Here is a 27,011-nt window from a genome sequence, read left to right on the forward strand (position 1 = left end):
ACACACACAGGTGAAAAACAATATAGCTGAGCTAGCTGCAATTTCTGGAGAGCTCTGAAGATGACAATGCAGTTGCCTTCTGACTGGCTTAGTGACTACTAGAAAGAGTCCTGGTATGGCATATCCTCTATTTTTCGGCCAACTAAGAATTCTCAAATAGTTTATGTAAGTGCTTAGAGCATTAAATAATTCTTTTGACAATGACTAAAGCAGGATGGTCTGTGCCCAATTAAGGAAGAGATCTTTCACATTATTACCCATTGTCAAAATCAATGAGAAATGCAGGTAGACAGCAGACAGTATATCCATGCACGGAAATACTGCACACAAAAGATGCCATGATTTACAGGAAAAGAGAAATCCCTTCAGTCTAGATTAATTTTTTAGGTGGAAGCTCTTTGAAGGCTATTCTTAAATATAGTAAATACTGACTGCTGAAAACCATGAAGTGTGTTTATAGTTCAAACTGTTGCTATTAAACAAGAATGATACCTTCTTACTCAACATATCAGCCTCCTGTGCATTTTATCCCAACAATTGATTTTCTTCAGACAAAAGTAACTTTATAAGTTATTAGAACTCCCAGCACTGGAAAGCAAATATGCTCCTACAAGCCTGCAGTAGAGTTTAAAGTTTCAATGTAAAAATTTCTTTCTGGTGATGATACCAAAGCTACAGAGGAAACAACTTTCAGCTGAAGACAGCATTGTTAACAGAACTTCTTTTATTACACAGGAGAAAGAAGCTTAAGTATTATCACCATCACCCATACACTTTCATGGCTACTGTATTTCACCTCCTACGATGTTTTCCACATGTGAAAATGGAAATTCCAAAGCTGTAAGTATTGCTATTCACAATCTATATATACCACACAGATCATTTCAATAAAACATGAAATTGATAAAGTATACTGTGGATCAAGTCTAATATGTACTATATATTATGCAACTTTGCCACTAGAATTTACATACATATGCTGTTCTTGTTCAGCTGAAGTTCAAACAATGAAACAACGCAGAGAGTTTGTATTAAGCATAAACAGTAATCAATTTCCGAAATACCTTTTTGAGCAATGAGAGAATAATTCAACTGAAGGAGCCTTACCTCTGCCTGGAGTAAACTCAAACCGTATGTCATTAAGTTCTTTCCTGGAGTTCCTGAAAAACATTGAGTGTATACATTAAAATGTAATGAAGACAGAACAACTGTTCAGTTCCTACACCCGAAGAACACCTATGCCACTGATAACCCCATTTTCATAGTGTGAATTTCCTCAACTTGAAAAACACTGCTCTCCAAAAATGCCCACACTGGAGAGACTCCACCACATTTTCATGGCAGTATTCTGGGAAAAACTAACAGAAAGATATGCTTAAGCTGAGAAATACCTATAGTAACCTAAAGGATAAAATAAGACCCCCTGGTAAATATTTTCCTTTCCATCTTCAAAAGACACTCTACCATACTAACTCTGCTAGTTCAACACAGTCTGAAATCGTATGTATTTCCTCTTCTTCTTCAAGAGTATTCACTTGGACTTAGAACTCCCTATCTGAGATCACATTTATACAAGGCATGCTCATCTAAGAGAAAAAGTATCTAGCAAACATTACATGCTAAAAAGCAGCATTTGATGCATGGTGTTTATAAAGCTGTTTTGAAATGAGGAACTTCTTTCAGTGGCCACCATTGTCTCAGCAGTGAGGTTCTAGCTACACATAAAATAAGCAGCAGAGTGTGAAAGCCAAAGGTTTTTATCCTTCCTGTTTGAAGATTGCTTTAACCAGTTCAGTGTATGATATTCTCATAAGGGACTTAATGCTTATATTAAAGAATTCCTTTACAGTCTCATACCGTGCTCCAAACTGCCATTCCTTATATGTTTCCAGCTTGTTTTAGTTAATAATTTCTACCATCAATAAAACATTAGCTTCTTTGCAAAATAGACGTCCATCTCATTTTTGGAAATGGCAAGCCGACTGAGCATAGGGATGAACCTAATTGCTGTAGTACACTCTTTTTCCAATGAATAGCTCAATCCACTTGAAAAGTTAATAGCAACAGAATGTGTTTTGCATGCCATTATTCTTCTCCTCAGCAAGGAAACTGTATGCAAGCTCATATTTCAGCGTACCAGGCCATGAAGTCTTGCTGTGGGAAAACTAAATCCAATAGGCAGGCATACTCAGCTGTGACTTACAGCTATTACCACTTGCTAAATACTTATAAGAATATTACAGTCAAAAACTGGCAACATGCAGGAACACAAAAACCAAAATGACTGGCAACACAGACAAAGGCAAGATAGCAAACCCTGAAAAATAAGTATGCCACATGCAGGGCATAAAATGAAAAGTACTCATTTACTGAATACACTGAAAGCTTCAAAGCTGAAGGAGTTTTGGGTTCCTGAAATGCTACTCTAAATAAAGAATTATGGGAGTTTAAAAATCACTAATAAAGAGCTGCAAATAATGCAGCTAGCCAGAACAGATTTACGAGGTTCATTTACTTTTGCTATAGAAATCTGCTGCCATTATATGGAATATTGCACTATTTTTATTCTACAGAAAATTAGCATTAATCTCAGTTCTTTCTTCTCCCCCACTAAAAAACCTGGATGGTTTTCTGTCTAAATAAAAAACCGTATGACAATCCATTTCCCTTTGCTGAAATTAATTATACCTAATAAGCTTGTTAAAACTGCTGCTTTCTAAAAAAGGGAAGTTGCACAGAAATTTAGCATTTTTCTTAACATGTTTTGACTGGACATGGGATTCAGCTCAGACTTAGACACTGATTTCCTGCACACGCTTTTGAAGTCAAATGCTAAAACTAGCTGAGAATCAATTCTGTAGACTTTGCACTCTTACAGTTAATTACCTAGAAAGTAATAAATTAGGGTCTCAGACTATATCTTTCCACAGACCTCCCATAAGTAGGACATCCACCATAAAAATGGCACTTTCATGAAAATTACCACCCTTCCAACAGACTGATAGAGCTACATGAAAGACCAGCTGCTCATGATACAGACTCATCAAGCAGCATGCAAATGGATGCATTTTACTTTGTCTCCAAATTGTGGAATGTCCCAAACAGAAAATTAATGAGTCAAATCTGTTTATTTAAGTGAAGGTGAAAATTCAAGGAAAGCTGATATGTATTCAGCCATCCAACTCTGGATGGCTATCTGGAATTGTTACACTCTGAACTATTTTGAACGTAGGACTCTGCTGCTTTCCTTTTAATGGTATACTATAATTCAGGAAAGCAAAACAAACAAGTTCAGCAAGCGTAATTTGCTAGAAGCTTTTAAGTGCTTTTGCTTACAGTTCCATTACCTTCCAGACATTTATTTCCATAAATTATTTATTCCATTATATATTCTACCAAACAGAAGATGTACTTGAGCTATTCCCTAAAAGCTGCTCATACTCTCCTCCAGTCTTCAGATACCTCTCTGGTTCTAGGTAGTGTCATTGTTACTGTAAATTAGTTTACTAGTTCCCTTGATACACTTTGGTGACAACTGTTTGGATTTGTTGAATTATTTGCAGGCAGAGTTTCCAAGCAGCGTTTCATTTGTTCCATTGTAGTTCTCTTTTTTCTTAGATTCTTTACACTCTTAGCATGCAGCAGCACACACAGACTTGACTTCTACTAAACAGAAACAGGATTTGAAGAAAGGCACTTAACTTTGTGATTAATAATTTTATCTTCATCATTTCTTAATGGTCCCTAGTTTCTCTAATGCATTTGTGAAAAAGATACTCATTTTAAAGTGTAATCTCAGAATTTTTTGCCATCTCTTATAATGCCTCTTATTTTCTTCTTGTTCTATGCCACTACATGCTAATATACCTGGATTATCATGGACAAAAACAGCCCATCTCCTTTAAAAAGTAGTAAATTTTGAATATTTTCTTGCATTTTAGTACACTGTAGTGTACTGATTTCCTGGAGGTTGCTTTTCATCATGCAGTCACCTCCAACAGTAGGAATTCTATACAACTGCTCTGAACAAGGCCAATACCAAAGCACAACATACTAAGATGTTTAGCAGCCATCTTTCTTGCAAAGTAACTTCAGAATCTAAAATTTTACACTTTCTGAAAGCATATTTTGCAAATTTTCGTTACTCCTTTGTTTTCATCAGGACCACCTGACGTGTGCAATACAGTTGCTAGGTCTGATTTTCTAGGGAGTAATGCTTCCTCAAAGAACTAGGAAAAAAACATGAGCCAACTTCATTACTTATCCCCCTGTCTACAAACTGAGACCATCCTGTCAATAGGATATGAAATGAAGATGCTCTCTTTTAAAGGAACAAGATTTCAGGTTTTCGCATTTAAAGACAAAGTCTGGCAAATAATTACCTTATGATAGCATAATTCCTGCTATAGTCAATTAGCTGTGTTCCATACGCTTGACAAAAGATCTACATTGTTGAATTAAAACAGGAAATCGTGGTTGTGTAATGGTGCAACTGTAAATTGGACACATTAAACACCATTATTTCTTTTGTCCTTAAACACAGAATGTCTATCATATGAGTGAGATTCAAGGAAATTAGATGTCTTGGAATTAAACTTAACATGTAAATCATGCTAGGATAGCTTGATTATATATTGAGCAGCAGATTCACATTCTTTTTTACTACTACTTCCCCTCCTCCGCTCCCCCTTCCCTATTTATCCACCACTTATTATGCAGAATTATCTAAAACATTAGCTTCTATTTCCCACAATCTTCAGCAACTTCTATATGGTCCTTAGGGAGAGCGTATTCCTGGATAGGATGCATCTTACCATACCTAAGTAGCCATATATTCTTCCTTCCCAAAGGAAGAAAAAAATTCTCAAATAAGGTAAGCCAAAAGAAGGGCATGCACATGTGTTTAAGAACACACAGGTTTTGTCTCTGCATTGCTTGTTGATTTTTCAGCTACTCAGTCATCACATATGGCTTACAAGGACTGATATACAGAGCTGAATGTCAAAGAATGCAGGTGATAACAGAATGATAATTAACAAAGCTGATTTGTGACACAATACAGAGCACATGTACATCACATGGAAACTACATCATTTATGGCTTTTGATTAGTTACAGCAGATGTAAAACTTCCTGATTTTCTTCATTATCTTTTTTCAGATAGAGTTAGAAACCATAAATCACAGGCACTTCCCCGTCACATTTACAGGTTAGGCGGAGAATGGACTAAGAACAGCCCTGAGGTGAAAACTTGGGTATGTTGCTCGATGACAAACTGAACATGACCCAGCAATGTGCACTTGTAGCTCAGAAAGCCAACCATATCCTGGGCTGCATCAAAAGGAGCCCGACAGGAGATCGAGAGAAGTGATTCTCCCCCTCTACTCCGCTCTTGTACAACCCTACCTGGAGTACTGCATTCAGCTTTGGAGCCCCCAGCACAAGAAGCACGCGGACCTGCTGAAGCAAACCAGAGGAGGGCCAAGAAGGGCTGGAGCACCTCTCCTATGAAGACAGGCTGAGTGAGTTGGGATAGTTCAGCCTGGAGAAGAGAAAGCTCCAGGGGCACCTTATAACAGCCTTCTGGTACCTAAAGGGTGTCTACAAGAAATCAGGAGAGAGACTTTTTACAAGCCCATTTAGCAACAGGACAAGGGGGAATGGCTTTAAACTTAAAGATGGTAGATTTAGATCAGACACTAGGAAGAAATTCTTCACTACAAGGGTGGTGAGGCACTGGAATAGGCTATCCGAAGGAAGTTGTGAATTCTCCATTCCTGGAAGAATTCAAAGACAGGTTGGATAGGGCTTTGAGCAACATGGTCTAGTGGAAGGTGTCCCTGCCTGTGGGGCAGGCAGTTTAGAACTAGGTGAGTTTTAAGATCCCTTCCAACCCAAATCATTCTATGATCACACTTAAAAAGAGATGCTGCATCACTTTATCTATAGTTTGCCACAAAGTAAGTTCTGGTGTAAAAAACAAACAAATAAACAAAAAGCAAATCAACAACAACAAAATCAGTAAATTATTGCCCACCGACAAAGTAAACTTACCGTTGTTTTCATGGAGTGGTGCTGTCTCCATCTCTTTCATTGCTACTATGACCATTTTTTTCTGTATGTAAACCAGGACACTAGACTACACTGTAAACATCCATGCTTTCAATCTATGGCATTTCACAAATACATCCCTTTGCATAAACGACTACTTTCTTTATCAAATGCTACTTTTTAATTCAACTGCTTAATCATCCTTTCCCACATCTCCAATGGAAAAATAATATAAATCACTCTCATTCTTGCCCACTTGCATATGTAACCATAAATTGCTCTACAGCAACATTATCCAACTTGGATGGTAACCATTCTTTTCGTTAGTGTATAATTTTCCTTTGTTATGGATTTCTAGTCCTAATAAGGCACAGGAATATTATCTACTATTTCTATGGAGTGCTGAGTGGAAGCAGCAAAAGACAGAACTCTCCTGGAACAACAAATACTCACTTTTCTTAGCCCATTTCCTCAGCACCAAACCTGTTTTAACAGACTCCAGTACACAGGTGCTTTGGCCTGGGGCACATTCTACTTTCTTTCTCACATATTTTTCCATAGTTCTGCATGATTAAAATTAAATACATACATATATATATGAAAGAAGAGAGATATATACAGAGAGATGGATATACAAATATCTTCTACCTACATATATATACACATACATATATATATAGCTAGATATAAGAAGGAAGATCTATCTATATATATGTATCTTCCCTCTTTCACCCTTTTTTTCCCTAAGCTCCAGTTGAACATGAAGGATATTACAAGTCAAGGAGAAGTAAGTGAAAACATTAAAAAACAAACAAAACCCCCAAACAAATAAAACCAACAAACAACAAATGCAACAAAGACTCCCAAAACAACAACAAAAAAGCTCAATGAAACCCCAAAAGCTATGCTTTATGGTATGCTCAGCAAAATACAAGCTCTGCCTAGGCAAGCGTCCTTAGCTAGCCCATGCAGGGAAGAAGTTAAGGAGCTAGAGCGCCTGCACCATTTGTTGCCTGGTAAAAGGGATGCTCCCTGCAATTTCAGCACCTGACCAGCTTTGAGGAGGGACATGGCCTGATTAACTAAATCATAAACAAGAAAACATTCTCAGAAGAAAGTCAGAAGAGCACTTATTTCTTCCATCCACTTTTCAGACCATGACTAGCTATGGTTCTAGCTAGGTTCAGCAGTAGCAGTCATTTTTCTCCTTCTTAGTAGCTGGTGCAGTGCTGTGCTTTTGACTTTCAGCCTGGGAACAGCACTGATAACACTGATGTTTTTAGTTGCTGCTAAGTCATGTTTACTCTGACCAAGGACTTTCTGAGTCTCATGCTCTGCCAGGGAGGAGTGGAAGCTAGGAGGAAGCAGAGACAGGACACCTGACCCAAACTGACCAAAGACATATTCCATACCACGGGACGTCATGCCCAGGATGTAGAACTGGGGGCAGTTACCCGGAAGGGCTAGATCACTGCTCCGGTCAGGCTGGGTATCGGTCAGCGGGTGGTGAGCAGTTGTATTCTCTTCCTTTATTTCCCTTATCATTATTATTATTGGTGGTAGCAGTAGTGGTTTGTGTTATACCTTAGTTACTAAACTGTTCTTATCTCAACCTGTGGGAGTTACATTTTTTCAATTCCCTTTCCCATCCCTCTGGGAGCGGGTGGGGAGGAAGCAGGGGGAAATGAGAGAGCGCCTACACGGTTCTGGATTACCGGCTGGACTTACACCAGGACACTCAGCAACAGAACTGATCAATATATGCTTAGAAAAATCTCCATCAAGTGTGTTATCCCTAAAATTCAAGCTTGTATGTTGCTAGTTCTGTCAAAACTTAACAAGTTTGGCTAGCAGAAGAGACAACAGCAGAATACATATAGATCTCTGGAACCAGAAATAAATTAGTCTTCAACTAAAATGGTATAAACTTTTTTATGAATGGCACCATAACACACAGTGCACATGGCACCCTTCACCAACCAGTCTTTCCCTTTCCCATACTCCTACAAGCTTTATCCCCACCATAAAGGACTAGTCACACTGGCCAAGTCTAAGTCAGTGTACTTTAACAAAAAACACACTGAAAATAAGCATCACATTTACCACACTTGTACAAAATTTAGGTCTCACTGATGTTCCTCCCCTCCAAAATGTGAACTGCATTGAAACTACCACAGAAGCAAACTAAATTATAGCGGGAAAAAAACCACGAGAGCTTAGCTTAGGAAGCAAGGGCAGCAGTATGGTATTTGCACTGCCTCACTGCATTTACTGGTGTAATTAAAACCACAGAGGTATTTAAATGACTTGCTCATTTACACTGTAAGGAAAGCAGAAGTTCACATCAAAACAGAGTGGACTAATCAGAGTGATAGGTAGGTTGTACATCCTAAAGCTGTACTCATCCAATTTTCATTCCACATCTCTGGGGCAAGATCTTTGTGTGTACAACGCAAGAAATATAATTGAGGGAAAAACACAAGACTAAGGTTGGCAGGGTTTTTTTACAAGAAATTCTGCTTGCTATTCTAATGTTGAAGGGACAAATGTTATTTGCCCACATGAAATGTTATTCAAAGTCAAAAGGTCATCTTCACTCTCACAATAACAGTTCACCCATTTCTCACTTTCACGTGCTCAAGGCATAATGCACAAGTTAAAAATGGTTCCCTTTGTAGCCTAGCTTTCATAGCGTTAGTTTATTCCACAAGTGTTTTATTTTTCATTTAATGCCCTGTACTATACATGGAGAAAACTTTTTCCTTTCTTAAGTCATGGTACATTGCATGCAGTAGAACAGAAGCAGTAATAAGAGAAAGTCTGTTTATTAAAGTAATTTTGTGAATCAGAACCTTAAAGCTCCTGTGGGATCACATAAACACTACAGAAGAGAGCATTTACTGTAAAGAAGCATTAGCCTCCTGAGGATTCACCACATGTTTATGTAAATCCCTTTCTCTCTAACATTTCCAAGCTCAGCTGTCATTTACTAATCGATATCCAGGCTCCTCCATTATACACTACTGTACGATCAAGAGTAGATCTTGTCTGCTCAGCATTGTAGAGAAAGATGGTTTTTCTCAACTTATTTTTAATAACTTCAGGTCAATCCTTGATTAAATGGAATGGCATTTCTGTTAACTTTTGGTAAGAGTAAAATCGATGTTTGAGGTCTGCCCTGCTTCCAGATTGCCACCACGCAGAAAGGGACTAAAATCTCTCTATATTATCACAGTATCACACAGTATGTTAGAGATTGGAAGGGACCTCAAAAGATCATCTAGTCCAATCCCCCTGCCGGAGCAGGAATATTAGTCCTAAAATACAGTTCTTTGAATTCCATTAAAACTTTACCATTTACTTCAGTGGTTCAAAAAAAAAATTCATAGGTTTATGACTTACCCCTCCATATACATTACTGGAAGAAGCAAAGATATTTAGCATATGATTCTTCAAGATCAAGTTACAGGACTCAAAACTTAAATATACAAAATACTGCCCCTACCATTTAATCTTCACGTTCTTAAGTAAGGAGCAGATCCCTGAAATGATGCAACACACTTGTTAATCACTGTACTTCAAGAAATAGCAGCAATACTAATGGCAAAAACCAGCCAAATTATGCTTTCAAGACTGAAAACCTGCCAATTGCACAACGAAACACTGTCATCTGGCTGCTAAGATGTTGGTCAGTTCTATGCACAGCTGACCAGTCCCAAGTTGCTTAAGACTTAGAAGAAATTAGAGTGCTTTCAATCTAGTAAAAACTGATATAAAAATTAAAAAATTATAGTAAAACTAAGAAAATGCACAAGTTGCATGATAGAAGAAACACAGGAAAACTAGCTGATACACACAAGTACCACCAGGCAAGTCTGCAAAAACTTGTTTATAATTTTAAAAGTGACATATGAACATTAAGCTGTTCCCTTCTATCCACTGGTTTACAGCCTCAAGTCTTCATTCCTTGACACAGAAGCGTTAGAACTAGAGACATTTTAGATATATCTACACTTCAGCATGCTTTTAAATAGGCCTTCTCTCTTTTCTGCAGTTACTGATGCTAGAAGCTAAATCAAAAGAATGTTATAAGCCCTTCAACTTTTTTCCTCATTATATTCATTTCCAGCTAAGTCAAACAGCAAGCTCTGGAACAAACAGTATTTCTACCTCAATCCTCAGTGACCCATTTCTCTGCATAGGCAGCGAAAAGCAGGATTCACTTGCACCATATTTTTTGAGGTTCGCACTTCCTACCTGCTCTCATATATCAGCTGGTGGAAGCAACTTAGGCAAAGAACCATCAGTTTTGTTGCTGCACACAGGGCAATATTAATCGTAAGTTTTTTCCCTAAAATTATTCCTGAATTAGCACAAAAGTTTTTTAAAATGCAGTGGTAAAGATTTAAGTTGTGAAAAGCATCAATATTTTTAACAAGTACTTGAAATACAATGAAGGGGAGTACACAGTTACACTGAGAATTTATTAATGTGGTAAAATCTCAACGCTTGGCCAAAACCAGGAGTGATCTAAAACTGACTTGTTCCTAGAAAGAACTGGAGTTATGTACAGATGATGTCAATAATGTTAAAAAACAATCACTCTGAAGTACTCAGTGGGAGCATTTCAATAACAGAGAGGACAACTGCCACATAATTTGGTCAATTTGTTAAAGATTACAGCACCCTATGGCCATAGTTGCCTTTCTTGGATTTGCCAATAGTTTAACATACCCCAACAATATATTTCATATGTAATATTTCCATATATATGGAAAGATCTCTGTGTTTCTTGGTACCAAACACTATTGATCAGTGCACAGCTGAAGGAAGTCAAACCTCTATTAGCTGCATGACTACAGTGATACACCATCTGCCTGACTGATAAAAAATACCACAGCAACTAAGAGATTAAACATACAAAGGCTTACTTTCTACGCTTCTGCATGCCTGGTTCACAAGAAGAGAGATTATAACCTGTTCTTCCACTGACAAATTCTCCAAGTACAGCATTGTAAAATGGCCACTATGCTTGAAGCTAAACTTCAGTTCTTTAAATCAGTAACTGTGAAAGACAGATCACTGCCAGGAGGCTTGGGGTACTTCAAAACAGAGTGCTTAGAAAAGTTATTTCATTTATGAAATAAAGACAAAAGACTTGCAACAAATTCTACAGGAATGTATTGGGGGGTTATACTAGATATTTACAAATCCCCAGTGCACAAAACATGGAAGAGTCAAGAGAAACTTTTTGCCTTATCCAAACCACAGAATGTTTTAAATATGTTGAATCATAAACTCCTTGGGTGTGTGCATCCTTTAATTGCCACCGGCTCAGAGTTTTTCACTCCTGATTATCTGTCAGTACATGACCGTCACAACCAAATGAGACTAGCAGGGAAACCAGAAAGACACCTGAGCCACCATAGGATTATGACAATCTGCACATCATCTGCCTAAAATTTATGGATCCTGACTAGCTTATCAAGAAGAGTGGGAAGTATGGCAAAAAGTTTAAGTTTTTTTAAATCTACAACGGTTTCATCTAGTTTCATTGCCATGGGCCAAACCTTGTCAAAAGTAGCTTTAAAATAAACAGGTTTCACTACCGAAGTCTGCTAGTAAAGTTCTTGTCCCAGTGTACCTCATGAGGCCAACTCACTAGCCTGCTTTGTGGATCAAAACTGGCTTAATGAATGAGCAGTTAAATTTTTGCCTTCCCCTCAAAAGTATTGGAAGACACAAACCAGCCAACCAAAACCTGGATCTTTTATAGTGATCTAATACAGTCCCAACCAGTGCAAAGTGGAAAGACAAAAACCACAACACTAAAGGGAAAGAAGCAGCCAAAACAGACAGAAGTATTTAAGATGGTTTCAACCCCATCAAATGTCTTACGTTAACACATTCACTGGCAACTCTACAACAGATAGATGAAGATGAAACAGTGTGGCCTCTCAAAGTAATACCATGTCTTTAAAACTATTAGAAAAATAACTAATCAGAGTTAAATTTTGCTTTATCAAAATGTAAGCTATATTACAGTTGACCATTAACATTAATAATACAAATAAAATTACTTTCAACACTGAGGTCCAACCATGTTTTAAACTACTTTTTTTAACATAAAGGAGGTTGGAGGTGATGTCTGGGTTTCTTTGTTGCCTTTTTGTGCCCTTTTTTCTTTTTTTTCTTTCTTTTGTAAATAAAACAATAAAAAGTTAGAATGGAATCATTTGGCAACATCTCCAAACACAACTGCCTACATAATTTACAACCACAGCTGAGCAGGTTAAATGCCTAATTCATAGAATCATAGAATGGTTCTGTTTGGAAAGAACCTTAAAGATCATCTAGTTCCAACCCACCTGCCATGGCCAGGGACACCTCACATTGGCCAGACTGCTCAAAGCCCCATCCAGCCTGGCCTTGAACTCTTCCAAGGCCAGAGCATTTACCACTTCCCTGGGCAACCTGTTCCAGTGCCTCACCACCCTCACAGTATAGAACTTCTTCCTTACATCTAACCTGAACTTCCTCTGTTTAAGTTTAAACCCGTTACCCCTTGTCCTATCACTACAGTCCCTGATGAAGAGTCCCACACCAGCATCCTTATAGGCCCCCTTCAGATACTGGAAGGCTGCTATGAGGTCTCCACGCAGCCTTCTCTTCTCCAGGCTGAACAGCCCCAGTTTTCTTTTCCTGTCTTTGTATGGGAGGTGCCCAAGCACCTTATCATCCTTGTGACCCCCTATGGACTTGCCACCTAAATATTTAGACATATAAAGTAGATTTAATAAACAGAAAGAATATATTGATTCCTTGACTCAATTATCAATTTTACATACAAAAGTTGTTTTGATAAACAAATATATCAGTTCTCTGTTTAATAAGTGATGGTATAGCAATTGCATACAGGATTATTTAGGTCATAATTAAAATAAATTTTGAATGTTTATTTTCAATAAAAACATCCTTAAGTAGTGAACGAGAAAAGCATAATTTACCATTTTTAAAGAGCAAGCTTTGAAGGAAATAATAAAGGTACAAACAGAAAGCAGGATTAGAATCAATAGTTTAATCAAGGGTTCCTGCTTACTGATTTCAGTCATGATTTAATCATGATTAAAAAGGTTATTTAAATGGAGTTTCCATACTGTGAAAATAAAATTCAGCTCAGTAACCAAATCCCAACACCTCTCTAGTTCCCAAGGCAAAGCCTTAGAGGTGATGGCAAAATAAATTATGGGACAGTGCTCAATGATGTAATCACAGGGACATTTATTTCAAGAATTCTACAAATGGTTTATGATGTTTGATACTGGATCAATTCCCAGCCTACAGAGAAGTTCTGTTACTTTTCAGTTATAAATCTACCACTCAGCTGGGAATTTGTTTGTGGATTTTGTTATTAAATACACTGGAGAACAGAAGCTGTTCTAAACAGCAAAAATGATGAGAAATACCTGTCTTGGTGAAGGATGTACTTACAAAAGTAACTGGAATGATAAAAGGTTTTGAAGATTGAAAAAAAAAAATAAAAGGAGGAAAAAAAGAAGTAAAAATAATTGCGAACTCTGGGTTACGGTACCAAGCCAATTATCAAACTCATTCTGCTTTTAGACAGAACAGATGAATAGTCTTAGAGGTTTGCTGGTTTACAGGGATTTTTTACTTGCTTAAAAATCAAAACCTTAACAACATAGGAATTGCTGTATGAGGTACCTCAAACCAAGTATGTTTTTAAGAAAGAGGTCAAAAAGCAAGCATGAAAGCAAGATTAGCACTTGAGCTTCAGCTCAAACTAGTGAGCAATACCTCATCCTCTATGTTCTGGCACTCAGAGGAAACCATATTTGACTTAAGTCCTAACAACTCTCCTGCTGTAGCATAGCATAGGCAACCGCCTGCTACAGGCTACTCCTTGGACTTGCCATTCTGAATTGTACCTGTTTGTCCAGCTCCCTAGAAGATGTATTCCTCAGAAAGGATCAAGTGACACACAGTTTCAGAGTGTGATAAACCAGCTCTATGAGCTGAAAAAATGTTTTTTTTCAGACACGCAGAAATGTTTACCTGTAAATAACACAATCAGAGTGCCATACAATTCTGCTTTGGCATTTCTGTACACACTATGTAAAATAAAGGTATACAATAATATAATAGAAAGATCCCATTCACCAGTGCACCAAGTAAAAAATTTCCATTTGCCCCTCTTGTACTTCTTCCACAGGCTTAATTCATTCAGCGTGCAAGAACTGTATTAAATTAGGTCCTGGGACATTCCAAATTACTGCCAGTAAATTATCTTCCTGTCACGGGAGCTAATTTAACCATCTTAGATTGCTTCAGATAATTTGCAATTCTTAACTATTAACCATCAACAAGTCTCCCGATTTAATATGAAATGCCTCTGTTATTAATCTAAATAGTCAAACCCTCTGTCAGCGACCTTCCTAAATCTGTAACAGCTTGGTGGTTAGACTGGAAATTTCCCGGCAAGGGTAATAATTCCTTCCCACCCCTTTTCCCTCGTGGCATGGCCATCGGAGGACTGTATCACGGCCAATTGCCTTAAACCCTCTTTTCAGAGTTTCTGCCAGGGCCCATCACCAAGACGAACAGTGTACGCAGCCACAAGGGCAAAAATCTGGAGTACAGATTTTGTTCCTCCCCACTCTCAAATTCCTCTTTTGTGAGAGTGAGGAAACAAGCATCAGCATTTCAACACAAGGATCACACAGTCAGTCCGGGCCAGTTACACGTCATGGCAAAAGATCAAGAAGCAACTGAGAACCAGTATTTTCAGTTCACTGCAGAAAAAATTCAAGCACAGACTCCTAATTAAACTTGAGCTTTAAAATACTAATGGTCTGTATTAAGTATTTAATACTAGAGCCTTTCAAAAGCTTTGCATGAAATTACCTAAAACACATTGCTGCTCATTTCATTTCTGATGCAACATACTCCAAAACACAACAGAGCAAGAGATAGAAAGTACGGTGGAAATTGCCATCTCCAACTGAAGAAGAAACTCTGACAGCAGAGAACATTTTTACAAGTTAGTTCCGCTGAGAAAACTATTAAACCAGAAAGGTATTAAATACAAGGACAAAAAAATCAGATACTCAAGTTGGAAACCATCCAGACGAAGAAAGTTAAATACCAACACTTGTATGAAGAGTGCCATGGGATTCTTTAAAGATTATTTCAGAATGTGAGTTGTGCTTCTCATCTATAACAAGGCATTTGCACTAAAGAGAGGCTGGTGTTAATTTGGCATTCCCTACTCAATTATTGAATGAGTCCATCCCTGCTCTGCTTGGGAAGAATAGCAGAACCTGACCATTCACTAAAACAATTACTTAAATGCATGGATTCTTCTGACAGAATTCCTCCTCTGGGAGGGTGATTTTTAATTTTTATGGGTCCTATTAAGCTTTTGTGAACATACTACTACAGAGAAAAAAACGCAAAACAAACATCTAAAATTGGAGGGGGTTGGTGTAGCAAAGCCTCACTGTAAATGAGGGAAAAAAAAAAAAAAATCAAGCCAGAAAAGCACTTACTTGCCCCATACACACTCCTCATGAAGGCTGCCTATCTCCCTAGGCTTTGCCCTGTCCCAAATTTCCAGGTGCTACTCTTCAGGTCTTTTGGACCACACTCCCAAGCCTCATAATAAGTTGGTTTTGTTCAAGCTCTAAATGTTTGCATCAACTTCCGTGACAAGTTCTCTGCAACCGGGGTAGTTCCTCAGACAAAGACTCAGCAGTACCACAAGTGCAATCAGCTTTCTCTCCACCACCCCTTCCTGCCTGAGGATCCTGGGGAAATGCCTTCTCCTCTCAGGTCCCAGCCCAGCCAGCCTCCATCACACAGGAAGGGCTCCTTCCCAACTGGGATGCTCACCTTTTGCTGTCTCCTTATGTCATGGCACCTCACTAGGGAAGCAAAAGGAAGGCAATGAATAGATGAGACCTTCCTGAGCCTTCTCTTTGAGGTGTTTACTTCCCTTTTCCTCTCATCCTCCCCATCTGTCAATTCATCCCTCTTGTATTTTGCCAGTATTTACATTTTTACCAACATCAGTACTGAGGTTGGGTTTTTTTAACAGTAATTCTCAGCAGCTAAAACCAATGTGTTCTGAACTCATCAAGCTACTGCAGTTTGTGTAATTTGATTGCCTCAAGTGAATTATTTTAAAAGAAAAAGCTTCCAGCATTTTTGATGATATACTGAGCTTTGAGTCTTCAACTCTGGCACCTAATGTTCACAATGTTTATCTGAATATTAAGCTATACTCTCAAAGCTATATAATAGCAGGAGATGAAGCATCATAGCAAATTGTTTCTATCTTCTGCTGTAGCTAACTTGTTCCATAATAATATGGTTCACAACTTATAGTTCATTTTAACAAATCCCATAAAAATCCTCTGATGTGCTCAAGTCTCTATCAGTTATATGACTTAATGATCAATTCACCAAAAGACATCAACGGAGCAGTTTAGGTTCTGCAGTGGAGGTGGATAAATGCAGAAATCCCTGTGAGGATATTAGCTGTTTACTACCTTATGAGCACAAGGGAATGCTGCGTGACACAGAGCAAGTCATCTATAGCTCTTTTAGTCACTACAAATGCCAAAACTAGCAGTATTTTTACTTTCTGATGCTCAAAAAATATTTACTCAGTAAATTAATTACAACAGAAGAGAGCAGTTAGGGGCCAGAGCATTTTTCTCCATGTACAGCTGCCTTAAATGTAAGCTCATTCACCCTCCAATTATCCCAGCATAAGGACAGCTGTGTACAGCTGGAATGCAGATGGTGGCTTCTTCCGTAACCCCAGACTGACCTGAGGGCCTCCAGGTTTACATCTATGACACAGGAAATTTATTTTTCAGACTTTTATGAAGGAATTCCATACAACTGCCCTTCTGCTAACAAAACAGAAAAAACAGCTGAATTAGTCCAAAACAGATTACAGCAATAGCTCAAATACTAACACCAAAACTAACACCAAACACTTCCCAAAACAGCATCTCTGTTCCTTGTCACTTACATTACCCAGTGTGGTACACGCTTGTCAATACTTCACTGGAATGCCAGCCTCAAACCTATTCTGGCCTTTGTTTAGCTGATTGGTAAGGTAAACCCCAAGAATAAGGGGCTAGGGAGGAAGACTCCTAATCCTATGCTCACAGAGCAGCACTATACCGTTACCGCAGCTAATATTTCTCCAGAGCTGGCTTTTCTGAATTTGCCCACTGCAGCTAGACAGACTCACAAATGCAGAACCTAGGAGTCCTCTACTCTCCGGTGCAACCACTCACTGCCAGTCAAGGGCCACTCTTACGGTGCCTACAGTAGAGTCAAAGATTAAAAGCTTTTAGCAGAATATACTGATAGGTACTTGATCCTGACAGGCAAATGAGATAACTCCCCACAGATAATCCAATAACGGAAGAAACGTAAGTATTTTGTTAAAAGTAAAAAATAATCATCAACTCCTTTCTCCAAATAAGGTTTCTGTTAATTTACTGAAGAACAAGACATTCAGATACAAACCTTGACAAGTAATCAGCAGATTGCACAGCCCTGCCTTGCTCACAGGAGCCTCAGCTGTTCCCCTCCTGGGGTCAACATTGAAGAGGAAGCACAACTATTCAAATGCCATCAGAGATACCTTGCTAAACACAACATACATAGCAGCCAGCCAGTGGCTGCCCTGAATTTCTTTGAATGTTCCATAAACAAAATAACTCCTGCCTTTAAAATAGCACATATAAAAAAAAAGCTTGAATAGTAACTCAGAATCTAGACCACTGGATAGAGGCATAGGAAGCTTGTAGCCTTCATTCTCAGATACGTACTTTGTGAATTCCCAGCTAAAGGAAAGTGTTGCTTGGTATACTGCACTCCTATATTCCCACCAATCACACACACACATTGTTTATGTGCTAGCTGTGATCCTACTCACATGCTCAGGTTTCCATTCAGAAAAAAACCCAAACACACAGCGCAAAGGTGCATATTTCAGTCCCTCTCCTACCACAAAGGCAGGACACAACCAGAGCTCACGTGAGGTCAGGAGTCTGCACTGCAGAGCAGTCTTCCCTCAAAAGTAGGTCAGCTTAAAGTAACAAAATTGGCTCAGCAAAATTATGCATTAGATTGGTTTTGTTTTTTTTTTCCCTGAGACACCACCAACAGTGTTCCCAGGCCCCAGAGTGTATCTGCTGTTCCAGACTGCTTTCTTTTGTTTAAAGGAAACTTTATGGTTCCTAAAATTGAAATTCTTATTTCTTCCCTCTCTACCAATAACCATCTAAACCTTCATAACTGTCACATATTAATTTAGTTACTACAGATTTGCTTTTAGGGAGGGTAAGAGAAGAGAAGCTTTTCACCCATGAATTAAGAGGATCCTTAACAAGAACAGAAGTTCACCGTGCAAATAAGAATTTGGAAACTCGAGTCTCCCAGGATCAATCTTCTTTCAATTCTGGCTTAAGAGCATAATCCTGACATTTCACTGTACTCGCAGGACTAAAATGTTTGCCCTGTGGATATGCCAACACTGCAAGTAACTGAGTAAAAGCCAATCACTCCGTAGGTTTCATTGTAATTTAAAAATACCCAAAGCACCTCACTAGTACATCTGCACAGCAGTTTCAATCAGTCTGTTTCGTGAATGGTTTCATCTACCTGTCTGTCAGCAGAGAGATGAAAAAGAATATTGACAGCATAACGGGGCAGTTATGTAAATTGGACAACTAAACTGATTCCAAATAATCTTTAAGTCTTTTCCCTCCCCACAATAAAATTTATTACTCCTCCCTTCAGTAAACAACCTTTGGCAGCCATGCAATATTTTGCAGCTGTCAGTCGAAAAGTAGTCAAAGAAAAGGGAAGATAATAGATTTTGGAACTCAGCACTCGTTCTGTATAGACTTTTCTTTTTCTGATTACTAACAGTTTTTCATGTCACTTTGTTAAAGCTACTTGTTATGCATAAGTTGGCTAATTTTTTTTCTAAAATACTGGTTGTAATTTTGTAAGTATTTTCTATTTGACTTTTTATCTTTTTGTTAGCATAAAACCCCACAACATTTCACTTTTCCCCATAGTAATCGTTAAGCATTTACAACCTTTCATAGAAATCCTGTCAATACAAATTGGATGTAAACAAGTTTTCAAGCGAGTAGTAGAAAGTTTAACTAAGCTAGCAATTTACAGAAAATGGCTTTAAATGCATAAAAAGTCATCAAAGCTTCTTCTGAAAAAATACCTTTATCTAAGAATGAGACCACATAATTAAACAATTCAAATCTTAGTTATAAGCTGGTTTTAATTAAAGGCAATCTGATTCATTTTAACTATGTATAAATTTAAGCCAGACAACATATTTGTATCCATTTCTAAAATATGTGTCACTTCTCCACAGTGGCTGATCAAACTTGCCAGTGAAAAACGTTTTGAGTAGGCAACTTGTAATACAGCTATGGTTTATTTCTGTCAGAGGCTGACTGCTGAAGTGTGAAAGAAACTCATTAAAAACCTCTCACTGTGATCCTGCATTGCAAGGAAAAAAAGAAAGAAAATACTTAATGAAGGGTACCCTTAGCCTGAAGCCACATTCATATTCTGCTTTTCATGTTACACTATTTCAGTAAGAAATTAAAAGACAGCAATTAGTCATAGAAACACTATTCATACTGGTCATACTGGGAGATTAAAGAGGTTAACACTTATGTTAATATTATGAAAGTAATGAGGGAGATCAAGAATAATACAGTCAACTAAAAAGAAATACTAAAATAAGTAGAAGAATCTCTTACCTTAATCTTAAGACAAGATTCACTGCACATGGAATTTCACTATATTCATCACTAACAGCAGGCTGAGACTATTGAAAACAGAAAAAAGTCTTATAAAGGATGCCAAGGGGCGGGGGGAGGAGAAATCCCCAAATACTTGCCATGCTAACAGTTTGTAGTTAGCACAGAATATTTTACACATCTTCTAACTCTCAAAAACCTTTTAAACACTTTCAGTAACACAGTCTAAAATATAGCTGATACCAGTAAAACTGTCATATTTCAATTACAGAGATACAAATGATAAGACCTGCATTAAAGCACTGAGTGTAAGAGCTTTTAATCCACCTTGCATCAAAGCTCCAGTAACCTATTAAATAATACACACACAGTGAAAATACCATGCTACTACTCACATTATTTTTGTGTAACAGTTTTGGTTGTTAAGGAAGTCTTGCATCTACCCATCTGCAAAGAACTAGCAGCATATCAAAGCAGGCATCACAGCTCGGGGAATGTCTTTCACAGAGAAAAATAAGGAATATGGATATCTTTCACACTATCACTCCTCCCTCACACTGTGGTACCTTCCCCAGCCCTCAGCTAACATTTATATGAAGTCTCAAGCAAAAGTGTGTCCTACATACAGCATTGCTCAGTGTCATCTACCCTGCTACGATTTCATACTTGGCATACTGTCACCACTCACAGAAGCCTGTTCAAAGGTTACAGTCAACTCCTTCCAAAACAAAGACTTGCATCACAAATTTCATTTGTTTATTTTCCAGTAGTTTTCCACATTAAAGCTACTTAAAAAAAAGTGTTACACAAGGTCTTGCATCTGTTTTATTATCTATGTATTTGAAACAGAAGTTAATGAATATTTGGAAAATTATTTAATCACTAAAGGGGGAGTAGATTTTTTCCTACTCCAATTAAGTTCCTCCTCTTCATCTAAACTACTATTGTTATTTCTGCATCTGCTATTTCAGTGTATAGGAATGCGTAGCCCAAAGACCAACAGACACACACCAACAGTGACTAGCTGCACTTGTCTTAGTTCCAAGTCATCTTCTGGAGTGTTTAGGAAAATGGAAAAAAAATTAACAGAAGATTTCAAGCAGAATCTTTTTTCTCCTTCATAAACTAAACAGCTCATAATAAAAGAGTTACCTGTATAAACTGCACAACTCTGAAGTTCTAAGACAAAAATGCTGTCTGGTGAAAGTTCTTTATTTCCCCCCCACTCAGCTTACGTAAGACATCTCAAATGCTGAAGCGCTGTGTAAACTAACTCTACAACAGTAAGACCGGGGTCATCACAGGAGCTAACAGGAACAAAGCTGGCAGGAAGCTGTTAGTCTTTTAGGAGATTTCTATGACACCAATGAAGATCAGAGAATCTAAAATGGCAGGTGAAGTGGCAAGGGTCACCCACCCAAGGAACAGACATTTTTAAAACAGCATTTTGGCTGTAAGCCAATAATCCTATTAAGCAGTTATTTATAGCAGTGATGCTTCCCACAGTCTCAGCACAGGGCCATGAAACTCAGTATGATATTTTATTCCTCTGAATTAATTTACTATGCCGCAGTACTGAACTATTTTACTGTATATGAGATGACACATTTTAATTATAAGCTGCATGTAGTGATACAAATCCTGAGAATGAAAGTTATTTGGAGATCTTCTGGCTACTCTAATACAGGCATTATTACTCTGACAAAAAGACAGCAATTAGTGTGATCCAGTCATGAAGATTCATTAAAAACAGCCAAATTACCTATCTTAACCAATTCTCCTGGGCACAAACATAATATGGCTTTAAATTTCCTACCCATTTTATCCAGTGTGCTTAAGTTAATTATCACAGGCCCAACTGCATAGTTCTATCCTCACAAGTACTTGCCATACAAGGCTGCAGAACAACATTCCCACCTCAATTCACATTTTGAACAACAGAAATTAAAAGGAAAGCCCTTCACTTAAATACTTGGAAGAAAAAAATAAATCAATAAAGACATTTTTACCTCTGTGTTCTCCTCCTCTTTTACTCTTCGTGACTGGAAAACAAATGCAGTGAGATATGAGCTATGCAGCTTTATACATTGAAGATCCAGAAATACTAACAATTAACATGACAGAAAATCTTTCAGAGGGCAAATGTCACAAACAAAAGTTACCTTTTCCTGAGAAACAGCAGCTTTGCCTTCTTCGCTCTTCTCATCCATTTCGTCATCACTCCATTCCCAGTCTCCATCTTCTGTTTTATGGAGGTGACCACTGGAACCTGGTACTCGTCTGACCTTCCAAAATATTACAGGTGTACCATTACACAGACATCTTTAGTCTTTATCAGTGTTCTGGTTAAACAGCAATTCTTTGTAATTTTTTTCCTATATGCTTTCCTTAGTTTGCTGCAGGAATCACTGGCATACTAGAATATTATCTCACCACAGGGATCATCCTTGAGCTAGTGAGAATAGTAAGATAGGCAAAATTCATGTAGGAAAATGGAGTTTGGATATATTTTACAACTACTTCAGGTGAAGCTCAAGTAGATGACAGCTGCTTACTATGAACTAACTCTTGACATGAAAGGAAGCTCTGCAAGGAAGAGGTTACACAAACAAGGTTGTTCTTAGGACACAAGTTTTAAAACCTAATTGTTCTGCTAAAAAGCCTTAAAATATGTAAATGTGCTAAGGATATTTTAGAAGTAAAAGTTATCCTGATTTAAAGCAGTGGTTGTATGCAAACTGAGAAGGCAGGCATGCAACACCAAGCTAGTTGGCAAACTGTAGATCAAACAGTCTAGCAAGGCTTAATAGGAAGATCCAATGGCTAAATCTGAAAATCAAAAACTCTTCTGATGCCACCTTGCTCTTTTTCAGAGCTTGACAACAAGCCTGTTTTCCCTCAGATTTTTAGCCTGTTTGAGCAAAGCAAAAGAACATCCAAGAGTTCTTCCCACACCTTGGTATACATTTACGAGACCCATGAGATGTGAGCACAGTAAGCAGCAGCCCACTGGTGTTTAGGTTAGAGTCAGTTTCTCTAATTATTTCACATTACTGATACAATGTAGAGCTCCCACTGCACAACTTCAAATGCTCCCCAGCACTATAAGTTTGTAAAAGCTTAAAGCATATCCTTTTCAATTATGAAAAAGGAAAAAAAGTTATTCAGGAAAACAGCCTATACATTGGTAAGAGAACAAAAGGAACAAAGCATTAAGTGTTCACAGCACACAAAAGGGAGAACTAACTAGGCAGAAAAACAGTTTCAGGCCAAGAACAACTGCTGCAGAAGACATCTAATAAAAAGAAATTCTTAAAAAAGTATTAACTAGATGGTCTTAGCTCAAAATCGTATATCCTGTTTGCCAAGATCCGCAGTAACATACAAAAGCCTGGTTCAATTTTGGCTTCACAGGTTCCTGTCTGTGGTGCTTTGGTATATGGCCCTGAAGTATATTAAGCACTGACTAATTTGGTTCTATCATCCTGATGGTTGGTGGCGGTGATGGAAACCCATTCTGCCAGCATGGCGATCTCACAAAACAGGAAGACGTTAAAAAAAATAATCCAATTTCTAGAAAGTTACTTGCTTTTCAATATAATGACGCTCACAAAGACTAAACTGGTATTAGCCTTGCTCTAAACCCCTCCAGTTGCCACAAACCACAATGTGAGGAGAGATGGAGCATGTGACAGATTCCAGCTGCTTCAAAATCCCATCAGGTAGTACTTCAGCAAAATATGCATGGCATAAAACAGTACAGGACACTCAAAGTCTAAGACTTGTGAGCTTCCAGAACACTGTGTGATGCAGATATCAACACAGTTTTTCCAAAGTGGCTTTTCATAGAGAGCTGAGTACTTAAGCTATTTCCCTACTTTTGTTGCCAAGCACAATTTGGAGCTGGCTGACCTGACACCACAAAAGCAGGAGTGAGTACGAATTTAGGAGCCTTCTTGCAAAGCCTTGTGCATACTCAAGCAGGTAAGTTCGTGTCTGCACTCTTTTACCTCTCTTCCTTCCTGCACTACCCAAACACCCATCTGCTCCTCTCCCTTCCCTTCTGCACATAGAAGACTGAGCTAGAGGAAAGAGTGAAGTTTCCAGAACCCCAGTGCATTTCTGTACCTTCTTTGGTCCTTATGATAATCCTCCATTACACTTCTTCCCTGCACAAGCATATGAGTGCCCCAGTCAGTTTCTCTGTCTTTTGTATTCATTTGTAACTGAGAAGAGGGGAAACCTATACAGGACACTGGGGAGAATATTCCTACTCCATCACTCAAGGGACAAATTTTGCACTATTTTCCCTGTTTCCCATACCAGGCTCCTAATGCACCAATTTTAGCTTTAGCTGCCTCAAAGCTCAGTACAAGAAGCTCATGTGTGTTTAGGGGGAGGAACAAGCAAGAGTCAACAGAAACAGCAGCACAGCAATTTCTTACTCAGCTGCAATCAGCCCACGCGCAATCAGTGGGCTCTTACTATCTACATCCTCAGGGATTAGCACAGACACAAGGTAATCTAGCAGGCAATTTACCTCGTTCTTGTGGATATAATTTATTATCCTTCAAGAAACAGTCCTGGCACAGGCTTTTCTTTAATAGCACAAGCATCTTCCCAACAGCTATACTCAAACCTATGAAAGGACATCAACCACAGTCACAGCAAGCTCTTCAGACAGACTAGAATAGAACGGTTTACAGACACAATCACACACTACATACTGCCCTAATAAAAATCTCTTCTGAATCCATTTTCAGTTGTTCTGAAGACTTATTCTAACTAGAAAGATTTTAATGGAGCTTAATGATGCTGTCAGAGAGTTCCGGGGAGAAAGCTTTACTGATGAAGATGGAGCGCATTTCAAGTTTTAAATAGATTGCCTTTTAATAAGCACTGAACACATGGCTCAAGGAAAACAAAGTATGTTAATCCAAAATAAAACACCATGTTAAATTATTTTCTTAAAAGGTGTCTGAAGGCAGAAAAACAAAACTTTAGACTTGTGCTCTGTTTCCATTAGACTGATTCCCACCAGCACACGTATTCACAGGAAAGAAGTCATCATTTCAGCTAGAGCAAAGTAACCAACCTATTCAACCTTCGAAAATGTGAAGTTGTTGTCTATGATTCTTTGTAAATGGTAGGTGTGCTAACACTTGCATTACTTGCAAATTAATTTGCATAATTTTTTTTTATAGTGGCTTTACTATAGTGGCATAGACTTTATAGTGGCATCAGTACTGCTAAAAGCAACAAAGCATCATGTCTTCTAGGTGCAGGACAGGGCAAGAGTGACGCACCATGTCTGCAAATAAATTCATTGTCTCTTCACTCATCATAAATCTGTATAACTCTAAGATCACATCTTGGATGGAAATATATTAGGTGAAATTTCTGTTGTAATAGAAACATAGCGTGACAGACTTTATACTAGCATTGCATTGCTTCTCTTTAGATTTTCTAGCGTCTTTTTCAGAGCACATTCATTAAGAGGCATATAGGCAGTAACGCGTATTACTGTAACATGCAATATTTTAGAAGTGAGCTAGGATTTTACCATATTCAACTCACATTACTAAAGAGCAAAAATACACCAGAAGCAGTAAAAGAATAAAACCTACATTATACAGCTAAAGCTTCTTTGAATTTGGCACAGCCAAAGAACCACTGTAAAGGGCTAAGTTAAGACAACTGAGACAAGCTAATGGTTTGCTACCATGGGAAGAGACAATCCCAAGATGTCCATCAGGGCTGCAATCTACTCACTGTACTACCAGAGACCTACCATTAGATTCAACCCACCAGCCTGGGAGAAAATCTAGGCTTTTTTGAACAAGCTTCTTTGCAAAATTTGTAAGTCAAATCAGCCCATCTTGAGGTCAAATAGCAGACACTGTAAGCAAAGAGGCAGAAACAAAAGGGGCAGTGAAAGGGAAGTTGGATCACCTTGCTTTGGCAGTGGCAACCACTCAGGATCCTCAAGATCATGTATTCAGAACCCCTACAACGCAGCACCATAACTAGAGTGCATGATCTGCCACACTAAGTCTCCTCAAGCTTTCATTTGTGCTCGTACAGCTGTGCAGACAACCCTATGAACACAACTAGCTTGAAGCCAAATCAGCTTTTTAATTTAGCTGACCATGAGCTAACACAAGCACTAGAATCTGCACAAAAAGAGAAGCTGGAATATCACTTTCAAAAGTTGCCCCAGTCATCTGTGGTAAAAAGCACTGTAAATTCCCCAAACATGATAGAGACAAGTATGAACAGGGAGCAAATATATACAGACACAGCATACATTTGCCTCCATTCCCTTTTGCGAGCAGGCTAGTTTAAGTTCTTTAAATCTGTGACACAATCTTTAGTCATTCCTTCTTGTTTTATTCCGCCCAAATACTAGGCCTGCAGTATTAGGCTCAGTATTTTTTCTTTCCTTTCTACATGCAAACACAATAAACATATTGCTGGTTTTTCAGTGGAGATATATATATACACGTATATACACACACACACATACATATATATATGTGTATATATATATAAAAAGCCCTTTTCCTAAGTATCTTTGCAGCTCTGAATAAATTGTACCATCAGCACTACATATCAGCACACATTTTGGGGGGGTGGGAAGGGGTGAAATCAAACTACCTGCTACAAGTGGGATTTTTTATATGCTACTTTCACACATAAATATCTCTTTTCTTCATGGGGGGGTGAGTGGAGAAGAACATGAATAGCATAATGCTGTTATTTTACATTCTGAAACAGAAACAGTAGCATAGGAAAACATTTTGTAGTGTAGATACATGCTTCATTGGTATCAAATATTTAACTAAAAAGGACAATTTTACTTCAGGAAAAAATAACCTGGTATTTTTTTTCATGCTAACATATTATTTGTACTTTCAGAAGGGATGCATCTAGGATAAGCATTTATGCATTGTAGTGACAACTGCAGCGTTTGGAGACCACAGCAGGACAAGAGACATGAATCAGCTATAGGGGACAGCACCCATCGCAATTTTCATACAGTTTATTGGACTACTATCATCTGTAAGAGTTTAAGAATGGTCAGAATCCATTCAACCAGTAAGTTCCAGCATTAACTAGT

At 38.2% G+C, this 27,011-nt stretch overlaps 1 protein-coding gene across 1 annotated transcript in view; it reads right to left on the reverse strand.

Moving 5' to 3' along the window:
* Positions 1-27,011, reverse strand: part of STK39 (serine/threonine kinase 39) — a gene marked incomplete at its 3' end in the record, with an annotated part of 112,308 nt that overhangs the window by 24,818 nt on the left and 60,479 nt on the right. The window contains exons 11-14 of the mRNA XM_080621804.1: positions 22,054-22,176; positions 21,901-21,933; positions 19,892-19,959; positions 1,108-1,160 (exon numbers count right to left, since the gene is read on the reverse strand). Coding sequence (XP_080477930.1) covers positions 1,108-1,160; positions 19,892-19,959; positions 21,901-21,933; positions 22,054-22,176 — 277 coding nt within the window. The remainder of the gene's footprint in view (positions 1-1,107; positions 1,161-19,891; positions 19,960-21,900; positions 21,934-22,053; positions 22,177-27,011) is intronic.

Source organism: Psittacula echo (genome assembly GCF_963264785.1).
Source record: "Psittacula echo genome assembly, chromosome: 6".
Taxonomy (NCBI): domain Eukaryota; kingdom Metazoa; phylum Chordata; class Aves; order Psittaciformes; family Psittacidae; genus Psittacula; species Psittacula echo.